General features: G+C 39.8%; 1 protein-coding gene across 2 annotated transcripts in view; it reads right to left on the bottom strand.

The window, feature by feature from the left end:
* The window catches only part of LOC101613057 (contactin-associated protein-like 5), a 408,379-nt gene that overhangs the window by 135,827 nt on the left and 246,815 nt on the right, over positions 1-25,737 (bottom strand). For both annotated transcript variants that reach the window (XM_045151145.1, XM_045151146.1), the window contains 2 exons: positions 22,830-22,936; positions 3,293-3,412 (listed from right to left, as the gene is read on the bottom strand). In XM_045151145.1, coding sequence (XP_045007080.1) covers positions 3,293-3,412; positions 22,830-22,936 — 227 coding nt within the window. The remainder of the gene's footprint in view (positions 1-3,292; positions 3,413-22,829; positions 22,937-25,737) is intronic.

The raw sequence follows: 25,737 nt of genomic DNA, 5'->3' as shown, positions 1-25,737 counted from the left end.
CTGGATGTAGAGAAGACACACAGGTGTCTATGGATGGCTCACTGACTCCTGAAAGCAGAAACTCTACCCTCAGAGCACTAAGGCACCACAGCGTCCTCAGCACATGTTTCATGGAGACCAATGCTATTTGCCAAGTGCTTCACCTTCCCTTCCCTCCATCACCTTCCACAGCTTAGCACACCCTTCTTTACCCATAAACCCTTGCAAACCCTTCCCTGCAAGAGATGGATTTGAGACTTGTTATTTCAGTTACACAGGGGGAATCTTATGAATAAATTCTCTTTTGAAAAGCATAGTTTCGGTGTGTGGCATACTTCCTTCACAGTGGTAAGATGGGCCTGGGTCAGTGACATTAATTACTAAACTTGCCACTGCAAGGTAAAGATCCACCATGTGTTTTCAGAAGCCAGAGCTAAGGAAAGCCATTTCTCTTTCATTTTCGTCTCTTTCCGTCCTTCTCTTCTCATCTCCCTCACTGTTTTCTGGATCACTTCCTTAACTTTTCATAGTGTTATAAGTCACACATATTTAAGAACATGGAAGAGTTAAGATTTCCAAAGACTTGATCATCATTACACTTAATGTATTAGAAAACCATTGACCCACTAGAGAAGTTAATTGTTAATTCATTGTACATGCACATTTGCTTGCATTGCTATACATATCTTAGGTAAAGTTAAAAAAAGAAACCCTACCATTTTCCAGATGCCTGTGGCTAAAACAAAGATATTCAAATTAAGTGTCTAAATGCATATTAAAACCATCAATCAAGACTCAGCCCCCAAGTTCCAGAATCAAACCACTAAAACAGCTTTTAGTATGAATACATTTCCTTCTTCAGCCATGATTGGACAAACCATCACACAGGGAGTCCAGGAGCAGTCTACTGAGGTCAGAATCAGAGAGTTCCATGGGAATGAGGCCTTCCAGTCCTTGTACTGAAGTTGTTCTGGAGGGTTTAAATGACTTAACCTATTTGAATGTACGTATTTTAATTTGAAAATGTATTTCGCTATAATAGGTTAAATCCCAGATGAGTACAGTGAATTCACAATTTAAATATAGGTACTCATAGGAATATACCTTTTATAGACAATAATCACTCCATCGGTTTGAGATTATAACTAACTCTGGATTGTGGGTTATGATTAGTTTTTAACATCCTTTTCATATTTTCCAGCTTTCCTGAAATTTTCTACAATGTGCATTTATTTCTTTAATAATAAAAGCAATTAACACTGTTTAGAGCAAAAATATATACAACACAGTGTCCAGCTGGATAATGACAAGGTCACAGGGCTCTGTTGGGTCCTAAGAATTCACTGTCAGTGGCAGGATTTACTCCTTTCACCAAGTCATAGAATTCTAATATTCTGTCTCCTTCCACATGAGTGAAGATATTTGTATGTATGTATGTGTGTGCTTTCATATTTTTAAAATACTTTATTTATTTGAGAGAGAGAAAAAACAGGTAGGGGGAGAGAGGGATAGGGAGAGAGGCCAAATGGGCATGCCAGGGCCTCTATAGCCAGTGCAAATGAGCTCCAGACACTTATGCCACCTTGTACATCTGGCTTATGTGGGTATAAGGGAATCAAACTTGTATCCTTAGGCTTTGCAGGCAAGCTCCTTAAGTGCTAAGCTACCTCTCCAGCCCATGTTTTTGTTATGAGAAAAATATATTTTTATTAGGAGAGGTAAGAGATGGTATTTCTAATTCCAATTCAGTCCCTAAAGGAACTGCTCAGTAATTGACAGCCATCACATCTCCTCTCCTATTATTTATTATATGTCCCAATTGGTCACTCAGCAACAAGCATTTCTCCCCTTTGCCTTATTCTCCAGCCAAAATACTGACTCCACTTTTTGGTAAAGTATGACCCAAGGACAATTTGCATCTAAACAACTTAGAAAGCTTGGGACGCATAAATATTCTGATTTAGAATTTCTGATGCTGGCTGCAAAGTCTGTATTTCTACAGAATCCATATTTTCCTTACATTTTGAAAGTGCTAAGATCCATTAAGAAGCCCAATCCTTCACAAGCTGTTGAACATGATTAGGTTATAATAACTATGAAAAAAATGTAGAGAACACTTTCTGATTAAGTAACAGGACTGTTAAAAAGACCTAGCATACACCTATTTTAGACAGATGAAGTACTATGAAAATATAAGGAAAACATATTTTATTCCATATAACCAGCATTTTCTGCAGAAAACATCTGGCCCATTCTATTCTGTTGAGCACATTGCTACTTACTTACCACCACCATCTCTTTCAGTGGTCTGAAGGCACTTCTGCCAGCCACACTGATGGCCCTCTTCCTGGCTACACTGCCTCATCACAACAGCCTGTGTTTTATGTCACTGTAAATCCTCGCAGTCCAGAACAGTGTCTGGCTGGGAAGAGTTCCATAAATGTGACTGACTTGCTACAGACCGCCTGGGGCCCCAGAACTCAGTGAGACTCAAGAGGTCCTGACTTTCCTGCTTCAACACTTGCTGTAGCTGAAATCCTGGAAGACTGGGGGGACTTCAAACCAACAAATAATAATGTATATATGCCAATTAACAATACTCTCAATGGTAGCAGTACTCACATAGTTAAATGTTCAAACACCTATTATATCAAGGACTGTCACTATGAAGTTGTATTTAACAGTAAATTTGTGATCAGATGCAGTTTCTAACCCATGTAGTAACTGCCTCTATTTCTGTGCTTTAGAAAGAAGCTGCATGCTATCAGAAGCTTGCCAGAAGCAAGCTAGTTATTCATTCTCCTCTCTCTCTCTCTCTCTCTCTCTCTCACAATCTTGTACAAATGGAAATGCTTACACCCAGTTCACAGGTGAGCACTGGAGCTCAGAAAGAACCAGAGGAAATTAAAACTCACCCAGAGACACAGTTCTCAGAGCCAGATATCAATGGAGCGCTACTTACTGAACCAGGGCTTCCCAGCAACTCATGCTTTGTTTCTTATTTGTTTTTCTGGCATTTCTGTTGTTGACATTTAGCAGAGAAAATGTCCTTGGCAAGCCTTACAGAAAGCACTTAGAAATCAATTCTTGTATCAGTGAAAGGGTATAAAGACCATTAACAACTTTCAGCCTCCCTCTCTTCTAAAAAGAATGTATTTAATTTCCATCATTTGCAAGGATACTTATTTTTTTTAACCTGAGAAGTTGATGGCTTCAAGATTTTATTCACACACGTTTTCCCTTCCAGTGACTACCCTTTGCTTCACACGAAAAAGAGGCCAGGGTAAGCATGGGTGGGAATGTGGGCTCTTACCAGTGACGTTGCAGTACACTTGGAGAGCTGCCAGCGGCCCGCTGCCATCAGAGTCTACGTAGAAGAACCCAGCTGTGTGACCTCGATGCTTGTACCCCTCGCAGGACTGCTCATAAATGGCTGAAAAGATACAATATGGGGAAGCATTTTTGAGCACTGCATATTTCCATGCAGATGTTAGAACTTCGTTCCTTCACACGTTTCTTTGCTTCCCTTGCTCTGTAGCCTCAACTTTATTCTTAAGAGCTTTTACAACCCAATGCTCAGGACATCATAGTTGTGCCCTTTGTTAATCATAAACCATTCACTCTTCTAAACTCATATCTACTCTCAAGACTCCCTTTTTAGGGCATGTGTACACACATGTATGTTCACTTACACATAGGTACCTATACACCAATAAACAGTTATACATACATACATGCATTCAACACACAATTCCCCAGGACCCATGCTTCTGGAGTTCATGTTCAGCAGCTGGAGACCCTGGCACACGCATTCTCTCTCTCTCTCTCTCTCTCTCTCTCTCTCTCTCTCTCTCTCTCTCATCTATCTATCTATCTATCTATCTATCTATCTATCTATCTATCTATCTATCTATCATCTATCAGCCTCTCTCTCTCTCTCAAATAAAAAAAATTAAAATGTGTATGGCACCTGGAAGAACAATACCCAAGGGTATCTTCTGGCTTCATATGCATGCACGTGCACACACACAAACATACACAAATAGTCATCCAGCAAACTCAGGTTTCACTTGAAGTTCTAGTACTAGCATCATCTGAAAAGCAATGTGCTTTCAAACAAGGACAATGGGAGTTACAGTATGACTCCCTAGACTAGATTCCTACATGAACAGAAGCAGATGCATGATGTAGCTGGTCAGAGCAGATGGGTCAGTATGTTCATATCGGAGGGAAATGGCCTGGACATACTTTTGGCAGCTAATTTATTGCCTAAGGTGCATTTTGAAATGTCCTTATGCTGCCCAGTCTCATTAAACACAATGATGCTATTCAGACAGCAAAATAGTTTTACTTAGACCTCACCTTTTCAAGTACCAAGGTCAGAGCTCTGGGTTTTCTGCTCCACCATTTTTTATTCCAAATGTAAAACTCCAGAAACAGGAAGGAAACAGGTATAGCATTCAAGTCTTAAAACTGTTTCAATGCCATTTTTTTTTCTTGCCCTACCCCTGGTGTCCTGAGAAATACAACATTTACCACTTTTGCGGGTAAGTTACATAAACAAGATCAGATTAGTTCCAGTAAGTAAGTGCATGCTTGTGAAGCAATTTGCATTCAGCAGCCACTTATTTCACTAAGTTCATCAAACCCCTGATATGGTAGGTTTGCCTTGGCCTTGTTTCAGTGAATTAAAGGGGGGGGGAGTTAAAACAAAGAGGATTTCTGAAACTAGTTCAAAAAATGTGACATGAGATCACATTAGAAAAAGAAGAACTTTTAATATCACAGGCTAGTATAACTGGCTCAGGGTGCAAACAGACCTGGTTCTGTAACATTTTCATTACTGAAAAGGTTAGGGAGAAAGGAACCATACTAGGAACTATACTAGGGAGTAAGAATAGGGGACAAGGAAGGGTGTCTGTGTTAAAATGGAGATCCTATGCTGATATTGTGGTTACACAAATCTACACAAAGGATAAGACAGTAAGGAACTAAACACTCTATGAGTATTCATAAAAACAGCAGATTAAGCTCTGTGTGTTGTACCAATGCCAATTTTTTTTTTCTAGAGAGATGGTGTTTCCACAGATAAGTAAAATTTTATTATTGGAGAAAGTAGGTAAAAGGGCATGGGGCCTCCCAGAGCTTTGTTTGATTGAAATTTATTATAGACTAGTACAACCAATCATAACTTACATCTAAATAAAATTTTAAATATTAAACATTTACACAAAAGGGAGTACATCAACATTATAGAATATTATTAAAAAATGGAAAGGAATAAACTAATGAACCATATGACACTGTGGCTCAACCTGAAACACATCATGTGAAAAAGGTCATATAATGTTTGGTTTCATTGATATAACATGTCAAATTAAGCAAACCCATTGAGACATAAAATCAATGAGTGGCTGGAGGTGAGAGTGAGGGTTAGGCATGAGGAATAATGGATGTTGCTAATGACTAATGTATATGGAGCTTCTCTTGGGGTCACTTTGAAATGTCCTAAAGTAAGAAAATGTGCATGGCTGTACAGCCGGGTGAGTGTACTGAAAACCACTTCCAACAGGTGAAATATGCTATATAAAATATATCTCAGTAACCCTTCACAAATGTCACAATGTATGATATGAGGTCACAGGATGGGTCTCAGATGGTGTTTTGGGCTCCAACAACAGACTTCATCAGAGCCCTGGTAACTATTGCATTGTGTCCAGTGTCTAACTAAGGACAACATGCCCGCCATGTGACTTCCAGCCAATGAGAAAGGCCAAGAATTGTGTCTGCCTCCATTTTCATCTCTATGTGAGTGTATTTCTGCACTTGACTGTCTCTGTGGAACCACAGCGTGGTCCACTAAAGGTAACAAAAGTCAGGTGGACAGCATTATGCCTGGTATGCTTGTTACCTTATAAAATAGCCTGTAAATCAATCCAGAAAATCAATATATGAAACTCACAGGAAGTATTAAAGTATAAACAGTAAACTCTGCAAACAGAAAATTTTTGTGTATGCAATCAGGTTTTGTGTGTGTGTGTGCATGTGTTTGTATGCATGTGGAAGCCAGAATACAACATATAATATTGAGTGTTCCTTGGGAATTCCATCCAATTATTTTCTTTGTTTTTGGCACAGTTCACCAATAATTTTGATCTGCAGCTCATCAATTAGGCCATCCAGGGAGCCCCAGGGGTTCTCTGGTGCTCCCACCCACCTAGCACTGCTATAGTTGTGCACCACACATCCAGTATCTCCCCATGATTTGTGGGGACTGAATTCAGGTCCTCATGTTTACAGAGCATCAAAGGAGAAGAGGGACTAGTTGGAAGTAAGAAGGGCTCAGTGTAAGGAAGATGAAGGGGGGTATGAAAGAAGGTTATGGGAGAGGGTTATGCTCAAAATGAATTATACACATGTATAAAAATTGTCAATTAAGATACTTAAATTTAAAATGACAAAATTAAAATAATTCTTAGCATTACTTGGATGCATGAAAAGTTCAGAAAATAGACAAACTAAAATAATGTTCCTGGGCTGGGGAAATGGTAAAGCACTTGCCTTATAAGCATGAAGACCTTAATTTAATCTCTGGAACCCACATAAAAATCCACCCAGGCATGGTGGCACACACCTTTAATCCCAGCACTCAGGAGGCAGAGGTAGGAGGATATCTGTGAGTTGGAGGACAGCTTGAGACTGTACAGTGAATTCCAGGTCAGCTGGGCAAGAGCAAAACTCTACCAAAAAAGAAAAGACAGGAGGAAAGACAGAAGGAAGGAAAGAAAAAGAAAAAGAAAAAAAATAGAAAGAAAGAGGAAAAAAATTCAGGTTAGGGAGGTTGCACTTATAATCTGTGCACAGGGGAGATGGAGATAGGTTGACCACTGGAGTTTGCTGGCCAGCCCACTTGCTCTATGCCATGAGCTTGATGTCAATGATACACTCTGCCTCAAAAGGCTGGAGAGATGGCTTAGCGGTTAAAGCGCATGCCTGCGAAGCCAAGGACCCCAGTTTGATTATTCAGGTCCCAGATGCACATGGTGGCACATGCATCTGGAGTTCGTTTGCAGTGGCTAGAGGCCCAGGCACGCCCATTCACACTCTCTCACTCCCTCTCTCTTTCTCTAGTAAATAAATAAATAAGTAAATGAAAATATGAGGTGGATAACAACTGTGATTCACATAGACATGCACAAACACAAAGGAAAATGGTTCCTTATCTCAGACAAGGTCCTTTAAGCTGGCTAATCATTTTTGCCATCTGATGTATAAGTGACCTTTGGAGGCTGACAGCTCAGAGTTCAACATCAAGAATAGCTTATGAATATTTGGTTTTTGACAGGGAAGCAAAGGAAACCAGAATATACCATCTTAAAATATGCCTCTTTGATGCTGTTTCTGAGCTGACAGTAATTAATCTTTAAAAAGTGCCACAAAGCTGCCTCCCTCCCCTGACTTGTCTCTGATCAGGGCATACATTTGAAAAGGTGTCATCGCCATCCTTCATCCACATCAGGAAGGCAGAACTAAATCTTGGAGGACCCCTCCTTTCAACTCAGATATGGCAACCAAGAAACCCACCAGCCTTACACCATGAATTTCTTCCCATATTTTCATTTTTCTGGGGTTTCCAAGTTTGGGAATCCTATAGAAACAAGCTTTTGTTGTTTTCTCCAGTTAACTCTATTTTTATTTGGCGAAGACACCACACAAGGCAGAGTTCTCGGTCACTGTTCTACCTTTCATTGAGGTTTTGCCATAGTGTGACGTGCAGGGCATGTGTAGATGAAGGCGTTTGCTTTTCTCTTACTAATTTGTTACAGATGACTGTCCATCTTATGAACGTAAGAAGTTGCTTAAAAAGTTATTATCCTTCTTCAGTATTAGGAAGATAAGAATGGTCATTGCAATATTCTTCCCTGAGGAAGAATAAAACCAGTGTGTACCTGTAGTCAGTCCTGGCTACTCAGAAACCTGAGGCTGGAGACTTGCTTGTGCCCATGAATTCTGGCCAACTGGAGAAATATACTTGTATCCTTTTTAATACAATAAAGATTTAAAATGATGCCAGGGGCTATAGAGATGGCTTAGCAATTAAGGTGCTTGCCTGCAAAGACAAAAGACCTAGGTTTGATTCCACAGGACCCACATAAGCCAGATGCCCAATGTGCCACATGCTTTTGGAGTTAATTTGTAACAGCTCGCTGTCCCAGCATATTTTTTTCTCTCTCCATCTCTCCCTCTCTCTCTCTGCTTCTTTCTCAATCTCTCTCTCTCCCTCTCCCTCTTTCTTTCCTTTTCTCCCAAATAAATAAATAAAAATAAAAAATATTTTACAAAATGAGGCCTGAACTTGATGCAGGGACATTTGTGCATGTTATAATTCAAAGATCACTTCTACAGTTCATCAAGGACTCTATATTTGGGCATCTCATAATGAATAAATCAGATATCAAGGACAAAAAAAAATAGGAAGTGCCATTCCTTTCTTATAAGTTGAGTCAGTTTTATAGTAACATTGAGGCCTTAAATGCCTCTATCATTCTCATGTAAATATTCATGTAGAATGATACAAAGGTATTATATAAGCAAGTCCACTATTTAACCAGAGTCACTTAAATGAGAGAGAGAACTCTGCATAAAATGAGATAGTAATGGGGTGGACAACTGGCATATACTGCATGGAGTTAGAGACTGGCTGGTAGCACTGTAGTTACCTCTTCCTATAGCCACTCCCATTCACACCAGTGTCTGCTTTAGATCAGGTCCAGTCTAAGCACATTATATAAAGCATCACTAACCTCCTTCAGCTATATGCAACCTCAACTTTTTAATTAAATAAATTAGAGGGAGGCTAGAATCAAGGCCAAGACTTATCTAAGCCACATCATGTACTAACCAGCAAGGAACTAATGATCTTTCCATTTTATACAATTAAAAAAAAAATGTTAAAATCAGCCAACCATGTGGCTTAGAGAGATACTCCTATGATCTTCATTCAGGCTGGTATCTGCTTCTGGATGGCTTGACTGTGGCTAAGCTGGCCTCTCTCTCAGCTCAGCCACCCTTAGTCATGTCACTCTGTCATCTTAGGGGGAACTAAGCCTCCTTCATGTAAAGTGCTTGGATGCAGGACAGATTGTAGAAAGTGCTCATTGAGGAATGCAACATGAAAAACCCTCTAGAGCTGGATAAATGGCTCAGCAGCTAAGGCACTTGCCTGCAAAGCCTAATGACCAGAGATTATTTCCCTAGTACCTTAATAAAAGCCAGATGTACATGTCCCATGAATCTGGAGTTCATTTACAGTGGCTAGATGCCCTGCTTGCCCATTCATTATCTCCATTCCTCTCTCTCATTTTCTCTCTCTCCATCTCTCCCTGCTTGCAGATAAATATTTAAAAAAGAAAGAAAAAAAGAAAAATCCTCTAGAGGGAAGACAGCAGAGCTCACTCAGTGACCCAAGGCTCTGGTATTACAATCACCAGGATGTTGGGCTGGGAGGGTGAGAAGATCCCAACCACTGTCTCTAGGTGTGGAATACAGAGAGGAGCCTATCAGCCTCATGTTCCCATGGCTCACTCCAGATCATAGGCTCCAGTCCTCTCCCCTGTATGGCTTGAGTGGAGCTGACCATGTCTCTGTAGCCCTTCGCTTGTGTAGTCATGTGTAGTTATTGCCACTAGCTGTTGGGATTTAGGCATCATTTTTTTTATATGTTTTACTGCACATGTACATTATCCAGCAACAACACATGCTTCCTCCTGCCACACAAACATGGGGAAGGCAAACTTTGTAAAGAAACTCTTCTAAGTTTTCTCTCTAGTTTATGAAACTCAAAAGGGATATCCCCAGTTTCTCCAAGCCATGAAAGTGTATTGCAAAATGTGTAACTAAATAAAATCCTTCTCATTCTAATATAGCTAGCCAGCTTGCCCTGGAATCCCCTTGTCTTCATCTCCCAAGCACTGGGGTTATAGCAGTGCATCTCCACATTGGCATTTATGTGAGTGCTGGGGATACAAATGCAAGTCCTCAGGCCTGCACCACAAGGGTTTTACTAACTATGCCACCTCCAAAGCACCTACCCTTCCATGATCCTTCATAAACATCTGTAAAGAGCCAGTTCCCCCAGTGATTACATTAATTTGTCACCAATATACTTCCTCACCTTAGCAAACACCTGCATTCTATGAGGATTTGCTTGGACTAGCTCTGTCTGATGTCAGGATGCCCCACACTGTTCTGAACTCATCAGTCTTGTCCCTTAGGTTATAAACACAAGTATACACACAGTTGTGCAATGGATAACATTTTAGTCAGCAGTAGACTGTGCATATGATGGCAGGTATGAACGATTACAATGCAGCTAAAGCAATCCCTGTATCATAGTATTTTTACAGAACCTTTATACACTTTGATATATAAATACTTATCCTTATGTTAAAGTTGCCTGCAGTATTTGGTACAGTAAAATGCTGTACAGGGGGCTGGAGAGATGGCTTAGCGGTTAAGCACTTGCCTGTGAAGCCTAAGGACCCCGGTTCGAGGCTCAGTTCCCCAGGTCCCACGTTAGCCAGATGCACAAGCGGGCGCACGCGTCTGGAGTTCGTTTGCAGTGGCTGGAAGCCCTGGCGCGCCCATTCTCTCTCTTTCCCTCTATGTGTCTTTCTCTCTGTGTCTGTTGCTCTCAAATAAATAAATAAAAAATGAACCAAAAAACTTTTTAAAAAAAAATGCTGTACAGGTTTGCAACTTTGGCCCTTGGCACACTAGTCTATGTCAATAGCCAGGCATTTCCACTGATTGCAGTTGTAATGTAGTGGGAGTATAGTAGCCTATACCTTCTAGGTTTGGGTAAGAACCATGTATGGTGTCTACATAACGACAAAATGACCTAATAATTTGATTATCAGGATGTACACTTATCATTAAAAAATTAATGAGTATATGAGTATATGTATAGAAATATGATTATACCTATCTGCAGATGTAGACTTATACGTACAGACACATAGACACAGGAGAGGAGAGAGAGACAGATTGCACTTATCTAGCATCATGACCACATGTTACTATTAAGCATCGAGAATACAAACACTATAACTTCACATCATTTGCTGAACATCACTGGCCTTTAATTGCTTTTTATTTTCTCTAGAAAAATTATAATATAGGCCAAAACCCAACACTATGAGTCTATGGAAAACTGGAATACCTGTGTTATTAATGGGAGGGAAACTGGCTCTTGCCTCCTGACCTGAATTTAGCAGTTTGTACCAAAATCACATATAACTTTTTACACAGAAATTATTCTTATAAGAATTTAACCTACAACTATGCTTACAAATAAATTAAATGTTTTATGTTCAGATTTACCCATTGTGGTTTCATTTGTGTGAGCTACTCCTCACCCCACCCCTAAAAACCTTTGAAAACCCTATCTATTAGGGCTTATAAAGTGAATTATGCTAAAATTTACAACTGAGTTTACTGGTAAATGAGTCATTAACCTCTTTATATGCTAATGTGAAACACCTTCAGGGACAGACTGCTAAGTAATAACAGAGTACAGAGCAGTATGTGTAATAGGTACTTGTGGTTGTTTGTACACCTACACAGAAACTCAAGTCAAAGGTGCACGTGACCTGCTAATGGACGAAAGTAAGTAGAGGAACTACAGGGAAAGAAATATGTGTCTTCATTGTATGTTTTGATCTGTGGTCCCTCTGAACATATCTATTCAAAATTTATATTTCAAAACAAAGTACATGACTAGGAAAATGGTTCAGTTTGTAAGGTGATGGTGTGGCAATTTGGGTGTACAGGAATGACCCTGTAATGCCAGTGCTGGAAATGGTGACACTGGAAGACCCCCAGAGCTTGCTGACCAGCCAGTTTAGACTACTTGGAGAGTTCAAGGCCATGTTTAGACCCTATCTCATAGAAGGTGGATAGTGTCTGAGAAAAACAACACCTGAAGTTGTGTTTTGGTTTCTATGCATACGCACACATGTATACACACACACACACACACACACACACACACACACACACACACACACACACACAGTGTGCAGGTACTATGGATTGTGTTTGTAGCCCTAACTACTGAGGAAGGTAAGGAAAGAGAATTACTTCTGTTCTTGAGTTCAAGGTCAGAGTGAAAAATATAGCAAGACTTTATCCTCAATTAAATCAATAAATCCCAAGCATTCTTTTGAAAATCTAAACCAAGGTGGAGAGCTAGTTCAATGGTAGCACATATGCCTAGCATATACAGAGTCCTGGATTTTTGTTTTTATCACTGAAGAAAAAAATCATGTCATATCTTAATACAGATCAAAATGGATCCTTAATATACATAAAAACAAATATAGTTCAGAAAAGATGGCAGAGGTTCTTTCTCTCCTACTTTCCTGAAGTCATTTAAGGGGTAACCAAGGAGAACATGAGGATAGGCAAAGCAGACAGTGATGTATTTGGGGGCCTTGGAATCAGAAGGGAAAACACAGTTTTGATGCACAAATTCTCTTTATCAGACCAATAATGCTACATTGGGGGCCTTGCCTTTACCATGTTGTTCTCTGGGGGACAATTCAAGGTCCAAACAAGTGCCAATACCATTAAATGCTTACACTGAGATTGTGTTTTGTGACAAAGGAATCATGGGAATGTGTATTGCCCCAAGAGTAAAAAAGGAAAGCCCCAATTTTTCTCTAAGATTATATCTAGATGCAGGAGGAAATTGTTCCTACCAGATATATCTTAGAGAACAGACAGTTGACAAATCATTACCATCTTACTAAATCTTACTAAATGTGAGATTACACTATGACTAGTTTTATCACCACAGCGCTGGATGAGGCTCGATCAGTTGTCAAACAAGAGAATCAGTCATGGTAAGCTGAGGTACGGTGTACTGGGAAGTGGTATATCTAAATGTGGTTGTAGGAGTGTAGATAGACTGTGGTGGTGAGTTTTATGCATCAACTTGGATAGACTAAAGTTATCCAATGAAAGACGAATCTGCAGGTGAAATTAAAATCCAGCCACCTGACTTTACTTTGGGTGGGCTGGCTTCAAGTCACTGAAAGTGGCAAGGTAGGTGATGGCTTAAGATCATGCCCTGGACTTACAGCCTGCCCTTTTGTCTATGAGCTTTTTAGCAATCCAGAATTACCTAACTAACCAGCTCCCACACCACCATAAGTCACTCTATTGCAATACATCCCTTGATATATTTTATTATTGGTTCTTTCTTTTGGCTGAAATCTGACTGCTATGCATTAATCAGCACCATTTATCTTCAGTAATAGAGCTCTCAGTCTCTCCAAGCCAGTCCCCTTACTTGCCCAGTTACAACCAAATTAATGCTGCCTGGATCCTCGATTCTGACTCATCTTTTCTGCATGTGCAGGTCACACTTTGGCCATAGGATTTAGCTCAACTTCTAAATCACATTCCTTCTAAATCGCATTTCCTTCCTGGCTCAGTCCTTCCTGTGTTTAATATCTATATTTTGACTGTTCCTTGCATTCTGCTTACATATGAACATGTTCAAACTTAAGCTATTTTCAGTTTATACTTTAGTACTCCTTCCCCTTTCTAAGTCTTTGACCTTTAGAAATGGGATCTTCAATTGCTTGAATGTCACCAATTATATCTTGGTCATTTTGGGCCCAGGATATATACTTACTCATACACATCATATACAAAGGTATGTCCCATATATGAGCAACCTGAAAAAAGCAGATAAATATAGGAACAGTGCTGAATGCAAATCAGTCACTATAAGAACCTAATGTAGCAGCAGACAAAACAATGAGCAGACAGTTGCTGTGTGTTGTTCTGTAGGCATAGCTGTGTTCACTGATTTGAAGATGGATTGCATGGTCATAATAGATTCTGATAAGCAGCCTTTGCACTAATTCATATAAATAAAAAAATTTTTCCTTTTGATAAATACTAAATATATTCTCCTTTTTTTAAAGAAAAATATTTATTTATTTGCAAGCAGAAAGGGATAGACAGAAGAGAGACAGACAGAGAGATAGAATGGGCACACCAGGCACTCCAGCCACTGCAAATGAATTCCAGATGCATGCATCACTTTGTGCATGTGGCTGTAGATGGGCACTGGGGAATCTAACCCAGGTTAAGCTTTGCAAGCAAATGCCTTAACCACTAAGCCAACTCTCTAACCTTACATTCTCTTTTTAATGTGTGTGGTGTATGTGTTTTTGTTTGCATGGGTACATGTGTCTGCACATGTATGTGGAGGCCAGAGGTTGACATTGAGTTTCTCCAAAATCGTTCTTCATCTTATTTGTTTAAATGTTATTTATTTATTAGAGAGAGAGAGAGAATTGGCACACCAGGAACCAATAAACTCCAGACATATGTGTAACTTTTGTGTCTTCTGGCTGTATGTGGGCAGTGGGGAATCAAACCCAGGCCAGCAGGCTATAAAAGCAAGCACTCCATTATCAAGCTACCACCAATCATGGGCTACAAGAGGGCCTACACCTATTAAATTCTCTATAAAAAAATAAGGATTATCCCATTTTTCTGGTGCTAACTTTACTCTCCATTGGAGAATCTGCTTCTCTTTTTCAGATCGACATAAATCCTAAGGAAAGAACCATCCCATCATACCTCAAAAGGGCCCCCCCCCACCAGCTGAAACTAAGAACAACTGGCAAAACAAGCAAGCATGCTGTTCTCTTGGTGAACCCAAGTACCAGCACAAAGGTGAAGGAGATCGACACAGAGAACAATCAACTCCTACCATATCAGATATCCAGAGACCCAGAGGCCCCCAAACCTCATCACTGAAGCAGACCAAGAATGAACCCAACATGGCTCATGGAAATTTTGCAGAAGAGGAGGCAGAAAGAATGTCACAGCCACATGTTGGGTCATGATATGCAGAGACATTTCTCCTACCCATAACTGTGGGCTAATTCCACAATGCATGACCCATGTACCTCAACAAGGAGGGGCTAGGGGGAGGGGGTAGTACATGGATGAGCCTAACAATGGTACCAACTTGACTGTATTCACTGAGTACAAAACTAATTAATTAAAAAAATAATAAATTTTTAAAAATCACTTGACTTGGAAGGCAGAGGTAGGAGGATCACTGTGAGTTCAAGGCTACCCTGGGACTAAAGAGTGAATTCCAGGTAAGCCTGGGCTAGCATGAGAGAGACCCTACCTTGGGAAAAAAAAAAATCACTTGAGTGTTAAAAAAAAAGTAATGTTTAAAAAACTTTTTAAACTAAAGTCTTAGAAGCATGGCATTGTTTTCTAGCTTTGTTCATTTTTATTTATTTATTTGAGAGCAACAGACAGAGAGAGAAAGAGGCAGATAGATAGAGAGAGAGAGAGAGAGAGAGAGAGAGAGAGAGAGAGAGAGAGAATGGGCACACCAGGGCCTCCAGCCACTGCAAACAAACTCCAGGCACATGCACCCCCTTGTGCATCTGGCTAACGTGGGTCCTGGGGAATTGAGCCTTGAACTGGGGTCCCTAGACTTCACAGGAAACGCTTAACCACTAAGCCATCTCTCGAGCCCACATTTTAAATTTTTATATAATTATCCCACTTAAAGTCTTCAGTATTCTTAGATAGATAGATAGGTAGATGGGTAGGTAGGTAAATACATAGATAGATAGATAGATAGATAGATAGATAGATAGATAGATAGATACATATATACATACATACATACATACATATATGTACAGTTGTTTTCTAACTAATTCAAATTCTTCTATAGATGTATTTTTACTTCATGAATAAAATATTTCTTCATAAGAAATAAAAATAAAAGCAAGCACTTTTAAGTGCTGAGAAATCTCCCCACACTTTTACACCCTAATTTTGAAATAGTCTCTCACTGAACCTGGAGCTCACTGATTGGCCAGACTTACTACTCAGCATTCCCAGGGGATTCCATCTCTACATCCCTAGCACTGGGATTACCGCCATGTGATACTACATCCAATATATACTTTGGTGCTGGGGATCCAAACACAGGTCCTCTTCTTGTGTATAAAATACTGCACACACTGAGCCAACTCTCTAGCCTCCCCTCCCCCAAGTACTTTATGGATAAAGCAATTTTAGAAACAAACCATCACACCAACATACTCCTTCATTTCAGAGAAAGAGATGTGATATCAGTGCGAAAAACATGATGGTGAGTTCTCTACTTTGGTAGACTCCTTACAACTTTGTAAAGAAGGCTTACGTGACAGGTTCTCCTTGGGAGAATTACTCAAGACCCAATTAGAATTCTAGGGGTAGATTTTCTTTCTAAGAGAACAAAAAAATCTTCTACTTCCTGGAAAAATCCAAAGAGATAAAGTACTAGCCAGTCTATTTCCAGAACACTGGCTTAAGGAAGGATACAAGGAAACACAACCACAGGCCCCTTCCAAACACAGAAGTAAGCATTTCTTCCTAATGCAGGCATTACCCAGGAAAGACCAGAAATGTAGAAGTCTAGGGACTGATGAAAAGAAGTAAGTAAACTCAGTTGAGCATCTGCTGCATAAATACAAGATCAGTGTCCTAAGTGTGATCTACTATTTAACTACAAAAGAATCTTGAGACTTATGTATCTTTATTCCCATATCTGGGGTGGGAATGCCAAGGTTCAAAGTAGAATAACTTTTCCTGTCACTCAATTACTTTGATACTTGAGCCTGTAACTGAACCCATAGCAGCATAATTTTCGAACACAATTCACTTTTTATGCTGCACTCTTACAAATACCAAAACAGAACATGTTCATTTTCTGCATCTTTGGAGCATCCCCTAATGACGTCATTAACAGAACAGTCCTATGCAGTAGACACCAGAGACCGTGAGTCCTTCGTCAGAGGACCTGTGAGCTTGGGGCATCCCTCACCTGCATATGTTACATGACCATGACTCCACTGATGGCCTATCTAGAAAGCAGGCAGTATGACATCAGCTGTTAGCAGACAAAAACTTTCACTTCTTATTCCAGCCATAATGACAGTGGCATCAGGGAGGCAGGAGCAAGGGAACGTTTGCCACATTAGCTGCTGGCAAGAAGTCTGTGCTACTGCAAACTGACTCTGACAACTCTGCCTCTGTTGACAGACTAATCAACTCAGTTACGTGTCCTGCTATGACAGCAGACGTTTTATTTCCACTTCATGTGTTCTTTGTATATTAACTTATCCAAATGTCCTATTTCTGTTAGTATCCTAAGACTGCATGACAGTTATACTGACTGAAGGATAATTTATAAGGCCCTTTGAGAATTCATGGGGAATTGATGCAGGGATCTTTAAAAAAATATGTTTGAAGCCGGGCGTGGCAGCGCATGCCTGTAATCCCAGTGATTTAGGAGGCAGAGGTAGGAGGATCATTGTGAGTTTGAGGCTACCCTCAGACTCTATAGTGAATTCCAGATCAGCCTGGGCTAAAGTGAAACCCTACCTTGAAAAACCAAAATTTAAAAAAAAAAAAAGTTTGAGGGCTGGAGAGATGGCTCAATTGTTAAAGGTATTTTCTTGCAAAGCCTTGGGCCTGGGTTTGATTACCCACTTCTCACATAAAGCCAGGAGGACAGAGCAGCACGTGTATATGGAGTTTATTTGCAGTGGCAAGAGGCCCTGGTGTGCCATTTTCTTTCTTTCTTGCTCACTCACGCTCTCACTCACTCGCTTTACTTACAAATAAATAAATAAAACATTTTTTTAAGAAATATGTCTTGAATAAAAAGCTGGAGGGGCCAGGGAAATGGTTCAGTCATTAAAGCACCTGCTTTGCAAGCATGAGGACCAGAGTTCAAACGCGAGAATCCATATAAAATGCCAAACATGGTGGTATATAACTAGCCTCAGCACTGAGAGAGTAGAGATAGAATTTCTGGAGTTTGCTGGCCAACTAGTCTAGCCTAATAGGCGAGCTCCAAGAAAATGAGAAACTGCCTCAAAAGGCAGTCCACACAATTTCTGAAGATGACACCCAAAATTATCCTCTGGCTTTCACAAACACTCACACACGTGCATGCATATGTAAAAATATGTGGAGCCACACACATGCACACACATCACACTCATACATGCAAAATTAAAATTTGAAATGAAAAGCTTGAGATGCATTCATTTCATCCAACTAAAAGTGGGAAATTTCTCTATGTGGTAGCTGAAGAGGAAGCCTAGAGATTCCATGGGATGTGTGGGATATCGTGTGATACATCAACGGAAACAGCATAGGAAGAAAGTCCACCTAATTGAAACCAAAACTGCATTCTCTCAGTATTTATTTTATAGAAGCCATTTCCAAACCTGATGCTAGAAGTTGGCGACACATACAAGAAAAGCATAACCTGATTTACTGACAAGTAATTGGCTCAGCTTTCATAGCTGTAAGGAACTCAGTCATGAGCCACTCAATCAGGAAGTGCAGGCAAATTAAAACAGGTGACAAATTCCGAAGCTTGTAGATCTGCAAGACAACTGCAATCCTGCAGTAAGTTATGGCTTCTATTGTAGTGCTGTGAGCTGATTTGATGACACTTGTTTACTGTTGTTTGCTTTACTACACACTTGTTTTGGGAGATATAACTGATGGCATTCATCACACTGAAATTGGAGACTTGCGTGAGCTGGTAAGATGCCATATGTTATGTGCCACTTCACAGGCAGCAAATGGTGAGAATGAGAATTAGCTAGAAAGAAGAGACACATTGGGAAATGCATATCTAAAATTGGTTTGAGCTAATTTGAAGATTAATTGATCACAATAGATGAAAGAATGACATTTGGCTTTTTTTTTTCCTACCTGGTAAGAGATCAGGGGTAAAGAATGTTGTGATTGGTAAGTCTTGTGGTGACAGCCTACTACCAAATTCAGATGATGTAGCTTATGAGATGTACAATGGAGGGCAAGCAGTGTGAGCCCTATGTGACTTTAATTTATCTAGGATAGGTAACTTATAATGGTAATCACTCATGTAAATATTAAGATTAAATAATACAGCCTCCACAAAGTATTTGGCATGGTGCCTGACACATGTGAAATCCCCATTTGATGTTAGCTACAATTTGAATAGGTTGAGGAAGAGAATTAGCAGATGTTTCTATTCACTCAGTTTGGGGTACAGTCATTGCCTAGAAAGATATCCTTTATATACAAGTTGCTGGATAAGGTTGCAGATGAATGAGCTAAGGAGATCTATACAAGACAATTTTCTAAATGATTGAAACTGTGAGGAAATCGGAGGAGAAAGTCCAAAACAAGGAGGACACATTCATCAAAGAAATCCAAACACTGAAAAGATATCCAAACTGGAATTCTGGAAAGAAAAGGAGCAATTTCTTAAATACAAATCACAACCAAAAGCATCACCAACATATGGGACCATGCAGAAAATGAATTTCAGAGACATAGAACAAAGTTGAGAAGATACACACAGATAAAATAGAAAGAAAAAAATCAACCTGGGAAGATGGCTCAGCACTTAAGGGTTCTTGCTTACAAAGTCTGGAAGCTGGTTTGATTCTCTAATAGTCTCATAAAGCCAAATGCACAATGTGGTGAAAGTGGGATATGTATCTAGCATTCATTTGCAGAGGCAGGAGACCCTGCTGTGCCCACCCTCCCTCAGACAAAAAATAAATAAATAAATAAATAAATCAAAATACTTTACAAAGAAAAAAATAGCATTCAAAGAACATGAAAAATATTCCCATGAAGTCTGAGTTACATTTAAGAGACAAAACATTAGAATCCATAGGGTGGAATAAGGAGTTAATATCTGACATAATTGAAGAATTATTTAATGAAGTCACAGCAGAAAATTTCCCACACTTGGAAGGAAAAGTTGATATGTCAACACCTGACAATTTGTACATGGTCTCTAGGGTGGAACTCTGGCCTTCATGCTTGGAGGGCAGGCACTTTTCTGACTGAGACATGAGCCCTACTAGACAATGTTGTTTTCATTTCCTTGTGTAACTGATACCCATGTAAACAACATCATCCCACGATGACAGCTGAGTTAGCTCTTCTCTGACTAGGCTAGATTCTCCCTTAGACAACAGTGGTAAATGCCACATACCAAGGAAGAATAAAGACCAAGGAATGGCTTGACCAGTCTCATTCCAGCCAAGGAAGCATATACTATTCCCTTTCTGTATTCCTGATATCAGCTAACAGGAACAAAAACTGGAAAATCCAAGATGGTCTCACTGTCCTCCTCAGAATGGCTCCACCCTTCATCTGGTTTGTGTATTTTTCTAGAAGTTCCCTTTCCCAAACCCTCTGCTTTCTATTTTTTATTTCTATTTTTTATTTATTTAAGAGAGAGAGAGAGGCAGATAGAGAGAGGATGGATGCACCAGAGCCTCCAGCTACTGTAAAGGAATTCCAGACACATGTGTCACCTCGTGCATCTGGCTAATATGGGTACTGGGACATCAATACTGTGTCCTTTAGCTCTGCAAGCAAGCACCTTAACCATTAAGGCATCTGTCCAGCCCTAGCTTCTTCTTTTTTTAAAATTTATTTTTATTTATTTGACCAGGGTGGGGGGAATAGGCTGAGAGAGAGAGAGAGTGAGAGAAAGAATGGGTGGGTGCTCTAGGACCTGCTACTACTGCAAACGAACTCTAGACACACGTGTCACCATGTGCATCTGGCTTACGTGGGTCCTGGAGAATCAAACCTGGGACCTTTGGCTTTGCAGGCAAGTGCCTTAACTGATAAGCCATATCTCTAGCCCCTTCTTCCTTTTAAAAAAAAGCTTTAAAGATACTTTTATTTATTTTCAATGAGAGAGAGAGATTGAGATACACAGGGAAAGAGAATGGGCATGCTAGGGCCTCTATCCACTGAAAATGAGCTCCAGATGCATGGATCCATGTGGTATCCAGGTGGTTAGGCTTTTCAAGCTAGCACCTTAACCACTAAGCAATCTCTCTATCCCCCCCACCCATTCACCTTCTAAACCAATTTAAAGTTGCCTGTTTTCCAAGAGGTCTCCCACAATTACAGTGAGCACTTTGGTTAGAACATTCTCTTCCAGTGTATCATGGAATTTGGCATGGGATCTATAAATGGAAACCTGTCTCTACATGGTGGTTGCCATGAGACAAATTATAGAAATCAAGACTTAGATTCCATCAGCTATCTTTTATTCTGCACTCCTTTTCTTGTCTTTTTCTATTCTTTTTCTTTTTCTCTTCTGTTCTTTTCTTGTTATGCTCGGTTACCAAAGTCAAATTCCATGCAAGTATAAAATGTACCTCACTACTCTCCTCCTCTCATGTTCCCCTTTCATAACTCTAAATTGTTTGCTTCTAGTTCCAAGTAATTTGTATTTATGTGATTTTTGTCTCTATGTAAATTCTAGGACCTGCAAATATACATTAAAAAACTAAAAAATAGACATACTATAATACCCATCAGATATTTGCTTAGAGGTCTCCAAGCCAAATGATTACAGACATATTTGCACATCCATCTTTATCCCAGCACTCTTCACAGCAGTTAAGTTGTGAAGCCAGCCTATGCATCCACCAGCAGAGGAGTAGATACAGAAAATTTGGTGTGTGTTTACAATGGAATGTTTTCAGTCATGAAGAAGAATGAAGTTCTGCCATTTGTGGAAAATAGACATAATGCACTGCTTATTTTCTGGCACTCCAGCCCACCCCCCTCCCTGCCTCGCCATCGGCTTCACTACGGCATCTCTGTCCACCCGGAATTACTTACAGAGTGAGATGTTTTGTAGAAGACTATTGTGTGTCATGCCTCCATCTGCTCCTTTGCTCTGAGAACTCTTTCCTTCCCATGTTCCTGTTATATCTAGGCCAGGATCAGCCTAGGCTTCATCATGAGACCTCCAAAATGCCCAGGGTTAACAAGTATTCACCGGTACTCATCAGCAATGCTCTTATTCTGTTGTCCCACACCTCAGGGCCAGAACACACTTCAGCCTCTGTTGGGAGTGATGCCATGACATTATCTAGCCAGTGGAATGTGAGTAGTGGTAAAGTTAGCCATTTTCCAGTAGAAGCCTATAAGAACCACAGCAGGCTTTTTTTGTGCTTCCCCCACATGAAACTCTTCTCTCTGCTATAGCAACATTCCGATGCTGGGAACTCTGCCACAATGAAGATTGTATGTGAGGGACTTGTGGCATAGCTTATTACAGCAGTATGATTTAGCTCATTGAGACAATGTAAATGATTTCATAATTCCCTCTGTGTGTATCCAGCACCTGCTTTTTCTGCCACATTATCCTTGATCCAATTTCATTTCTTATCTCATTTCCATCACCTACAGAAGAGTATATCTCACATCTGTATGTTTTCCCTGCCAACCTCCATGTTAGGCATAGAACAATATCTCATAAAAACACATGTTGAATGAGGAAAAAGCGTCCACCTGGAGTTCTGCTCCATCTCACTGCAGGTGAGCTGCATATTCAATCACAGAACAGTGTCAATCCTGTCACTGTATCCCTGGAGCTCCACTCATCCCACCATAGGAAAGCTGCACATCAAAGTCATGGCATCTAACACTACGTCTCTGCAGTTCTATCTATCCTGCTACAGGAAAGTGGCCACTCCGTGCACAGTCATGACATCTAATACTACATCTCTGTATTTCTACGTATGCTACTGTGAGGAAGTTGTGCAACCATTCACAGTCATGGCATCAATGCTAACAAAGCTGCTTTGGATTTCTGTCCAAACCACCATGGGCACGTTGTGCATCCATCTACTCACAGTCATGGCATCACCCTAATGCTGCGTCCCTGGAGTTATACCCATCCCAGCACAGACACTCACAGTCATGGCAGGTGGCACCCGTGTAACCTGTGCCAGTGCAGTCACAGTAGAAGGAAGTCCAGGACTGGGAGCAGTTGCCTCCATGTTCACAGTAATTTGACAAACACCTGATGGGGAATAGCACATGAAAACAAAGAAAATACACCAAATCAGCTGATATAGAGAGGAGAGCAAAGATGTCATGTATTTCATTGTATACATAGCTCTGTGACACCAATCTGCTTGCCTCCTAGACCTGTCAGACTTAAGGGTGATGAAAATAATACAGCTATATTGTTATTTTATTAATTCATTAACAATGACCAAAGGAAAGGTGTCCTAGCCTTTTGGAATGAGCTTCTTAGAGCTGTATCAGGCACTTGAATAAGGGATTCCAACATTGGGGCCCATTTTATTGCATGTAAAGTTAAAGTGGCCAAAATCCATAAAGTATTTAATTTGTAAATAGAAAAAGTACAAAGGTTATAATTTTATATTTGAAAATTTCCTTTTATATTTTTACTGGAAAAGAGAAATAGTGTCAGACAATAGGAATATTTTCTACATGATTCTCTTGTGGAATTGGCTAGAAAAATACTTTAACTTAAATGTGAAATTTGAGAAAATGATACCCACTCACTTCACATGCAAAGAAATTTGTTTTTACAAGTATCAATGCCATCTGAAAATAAGAATTTTTACTAATTATGGCCCAGACAATGTCTATTATGAAAATCACTTTCATCACATACAAGATATATTCTCAAAACATAGTCAAATCTCCAACCAGCAATCATAGTTAGATGGCTTTATCTTTAGGACACTGTTCCAAAAAATGAAAACTATGGATACCAATGCCTCTAATTCCTGATGATGTTATTCATGATGACGAATTGCGGTTAGTGTCCAATGTTAGAGTACTGTGAGCAAACATGTAAAGAGTATTACAAGCTAATATAACTACTGCAAATAATGTGGACCCATAAGACCATGACAGACTGGGCATAAAGTAAGTTAAAAATTCAGTATACAAAGAATCTTACAACAAACTCAAATGCTATAAACTTCAGAAATGATGGGAAGAAAATATATTTGAAGTCACTGGCCAATGGTAGTCAATGCTGTTGTAATTGTGAATTGTAGGGACAAACCATCCTGTGTTCACATCCAGCTCACTATTCATAGCATATCACTGTGCGTACATGGTTTAAAATCTCTGCAGTGTTGCCACTGAGGCAGAACATGGCAAATACTCCATAAGTAGAGGAGAGAGAATTAAAAGCAGTAAATTTCTGAAGAAAATATTTTTAAGTGAGTCTAAGAGACCATGAAGAAAAAAAAATGCTAAAGGCTTACAAAGGCAGAGGATGTAAGTAATGCAGTAACAGAAAAGGTGTAATAAATGAATGGGTTCATTTAGGAGCGACTGAGAATTGGGGGCCAGCAAAACACAAAAGATTGACTATAATGTCCTCAGTAGGTAGGAAACCCTCCAGCAAGGACTGCTTCAAAGCACAGAAAGCAATATTCCTGCATATGTTATGAAGCAGTCTGAGAAACTTTCTGTCCAGCACAGCAAATATACAATAGTGCTGGTTGGGTCTGTTTCTAGAAAGCTGTTGATGATGTGGTCCCTGGCTACAGATTACAGAAGAGACTTTAAGACATGACAGAGAGCAAACTGGGAAGGTTGCTGGAATGTGCTCACCAAAAAAACAACCAAGCAACACTGCCCTGAATTCTTCCTTCCTCTTGATTCCCACCCACACTCCTGACCATTGTGGAGATAAACAAAAAAAAAGAAACTGGCTTTCATTGTGAGCTAGAATCCCTGCCCTGTCACTTCTGTGCTGAGATGAATTTGCATGCACTTGATCATTGCATCCTCTTAATATAATCCAAGTAAGGAGCCAACCCCCAAGCTTGTCCTGCAGGCCAGCCTGTTGTGCTTGCGTTGTTTTGAGTGTCCTCTGCCTACATACTTCTTTTATACCTGGCATTGCCTTGCTTCTGAACACCACTTTCCTGAACTTACCATTTCTGACATCTCCTCTTTCAGAGACTCTTCTGGGCATGCTCAATACCCCCTTTCACCCCTTCCCATCTACTCCCATACTGATTCCATTTTTTCCCAATGATGGGATGATTGTTCCAATCCTACAACAACCATTGTTATTTGTCTTAGTTGTGAATCTAAGAAGATTCAGGACAATAATTTTTGGTGGCTGACATTATACAATAAATACAATTTTTTAAAGAAAATCTATTAGGGCCATGTTTTCAGGTGTGAGAAAACATTTATTATTGATGAAAGAAGAAGGGGATAAAATGGTGAACTGTAGCATGAAGCATAAGGAGTGAATGAAGGAGAGAGTCCTGAGTATGTTTATGTACCCTGTTCCTGCATTCAAATTCTGCTCATATCCCCAGACTTGCCAAGAGCCCCAGACCTGCTGAGGTATATTCTAATCTGTACTGAGTTCTATGAGATAAGCTTATAATTCTTTTAACAATTTTTTAAATTTATTATTGGCAAAGAGAGAGAAAGAGAAATTTGAATTTTCAGTCTTTGCAAGAAAGTGCCTTTGATCCCCATCCATCTCACCAGCCCTAAACTAAGAACTTCTGTTGTGTTGACTGGAGTGGGAATTCTGTTATTTTGAACTAATAGAATCTTTACTTTTTGTAAGATAGCATCCTACTATAATAAAAAATTGAAATGCATTTTATAGCATACAAAACATGTCTTTAAGATGCATTTCCAAATCCAGTTGGGAATATAGGGAGACAAAGTATAGAGAAGCTATCAGAAATATGATGCACTTTGAAGACATCTTTGATAAAACCATGGACTTTGTATCACAGCATTAATAAACTCAGTTTACCACTGAATATATGGGCCACAAATTAATTTTTATATAGTCGCTAA

Source organism: Jaculus jaculus, chromosome 5 (genome assembly GCF_020740685.1).
Source record: "Jaculus jaculus isolate mJacJac1 chromosome 5, mJacJac1.mat.Y.cur, whole genome shotgun sequence".
Taxonomy (NCBI): domain Eukaryota; kingdom Metazoa; phylum Chordata; class Mammalia; order Rodentia; family Dipodidae; genus Jaculus; species Jaculus jaculus.
Note: the sequence above shows the minus strand (reverse complement) of the source record. Positions and strands in the feature narration are given on the sequence as shown.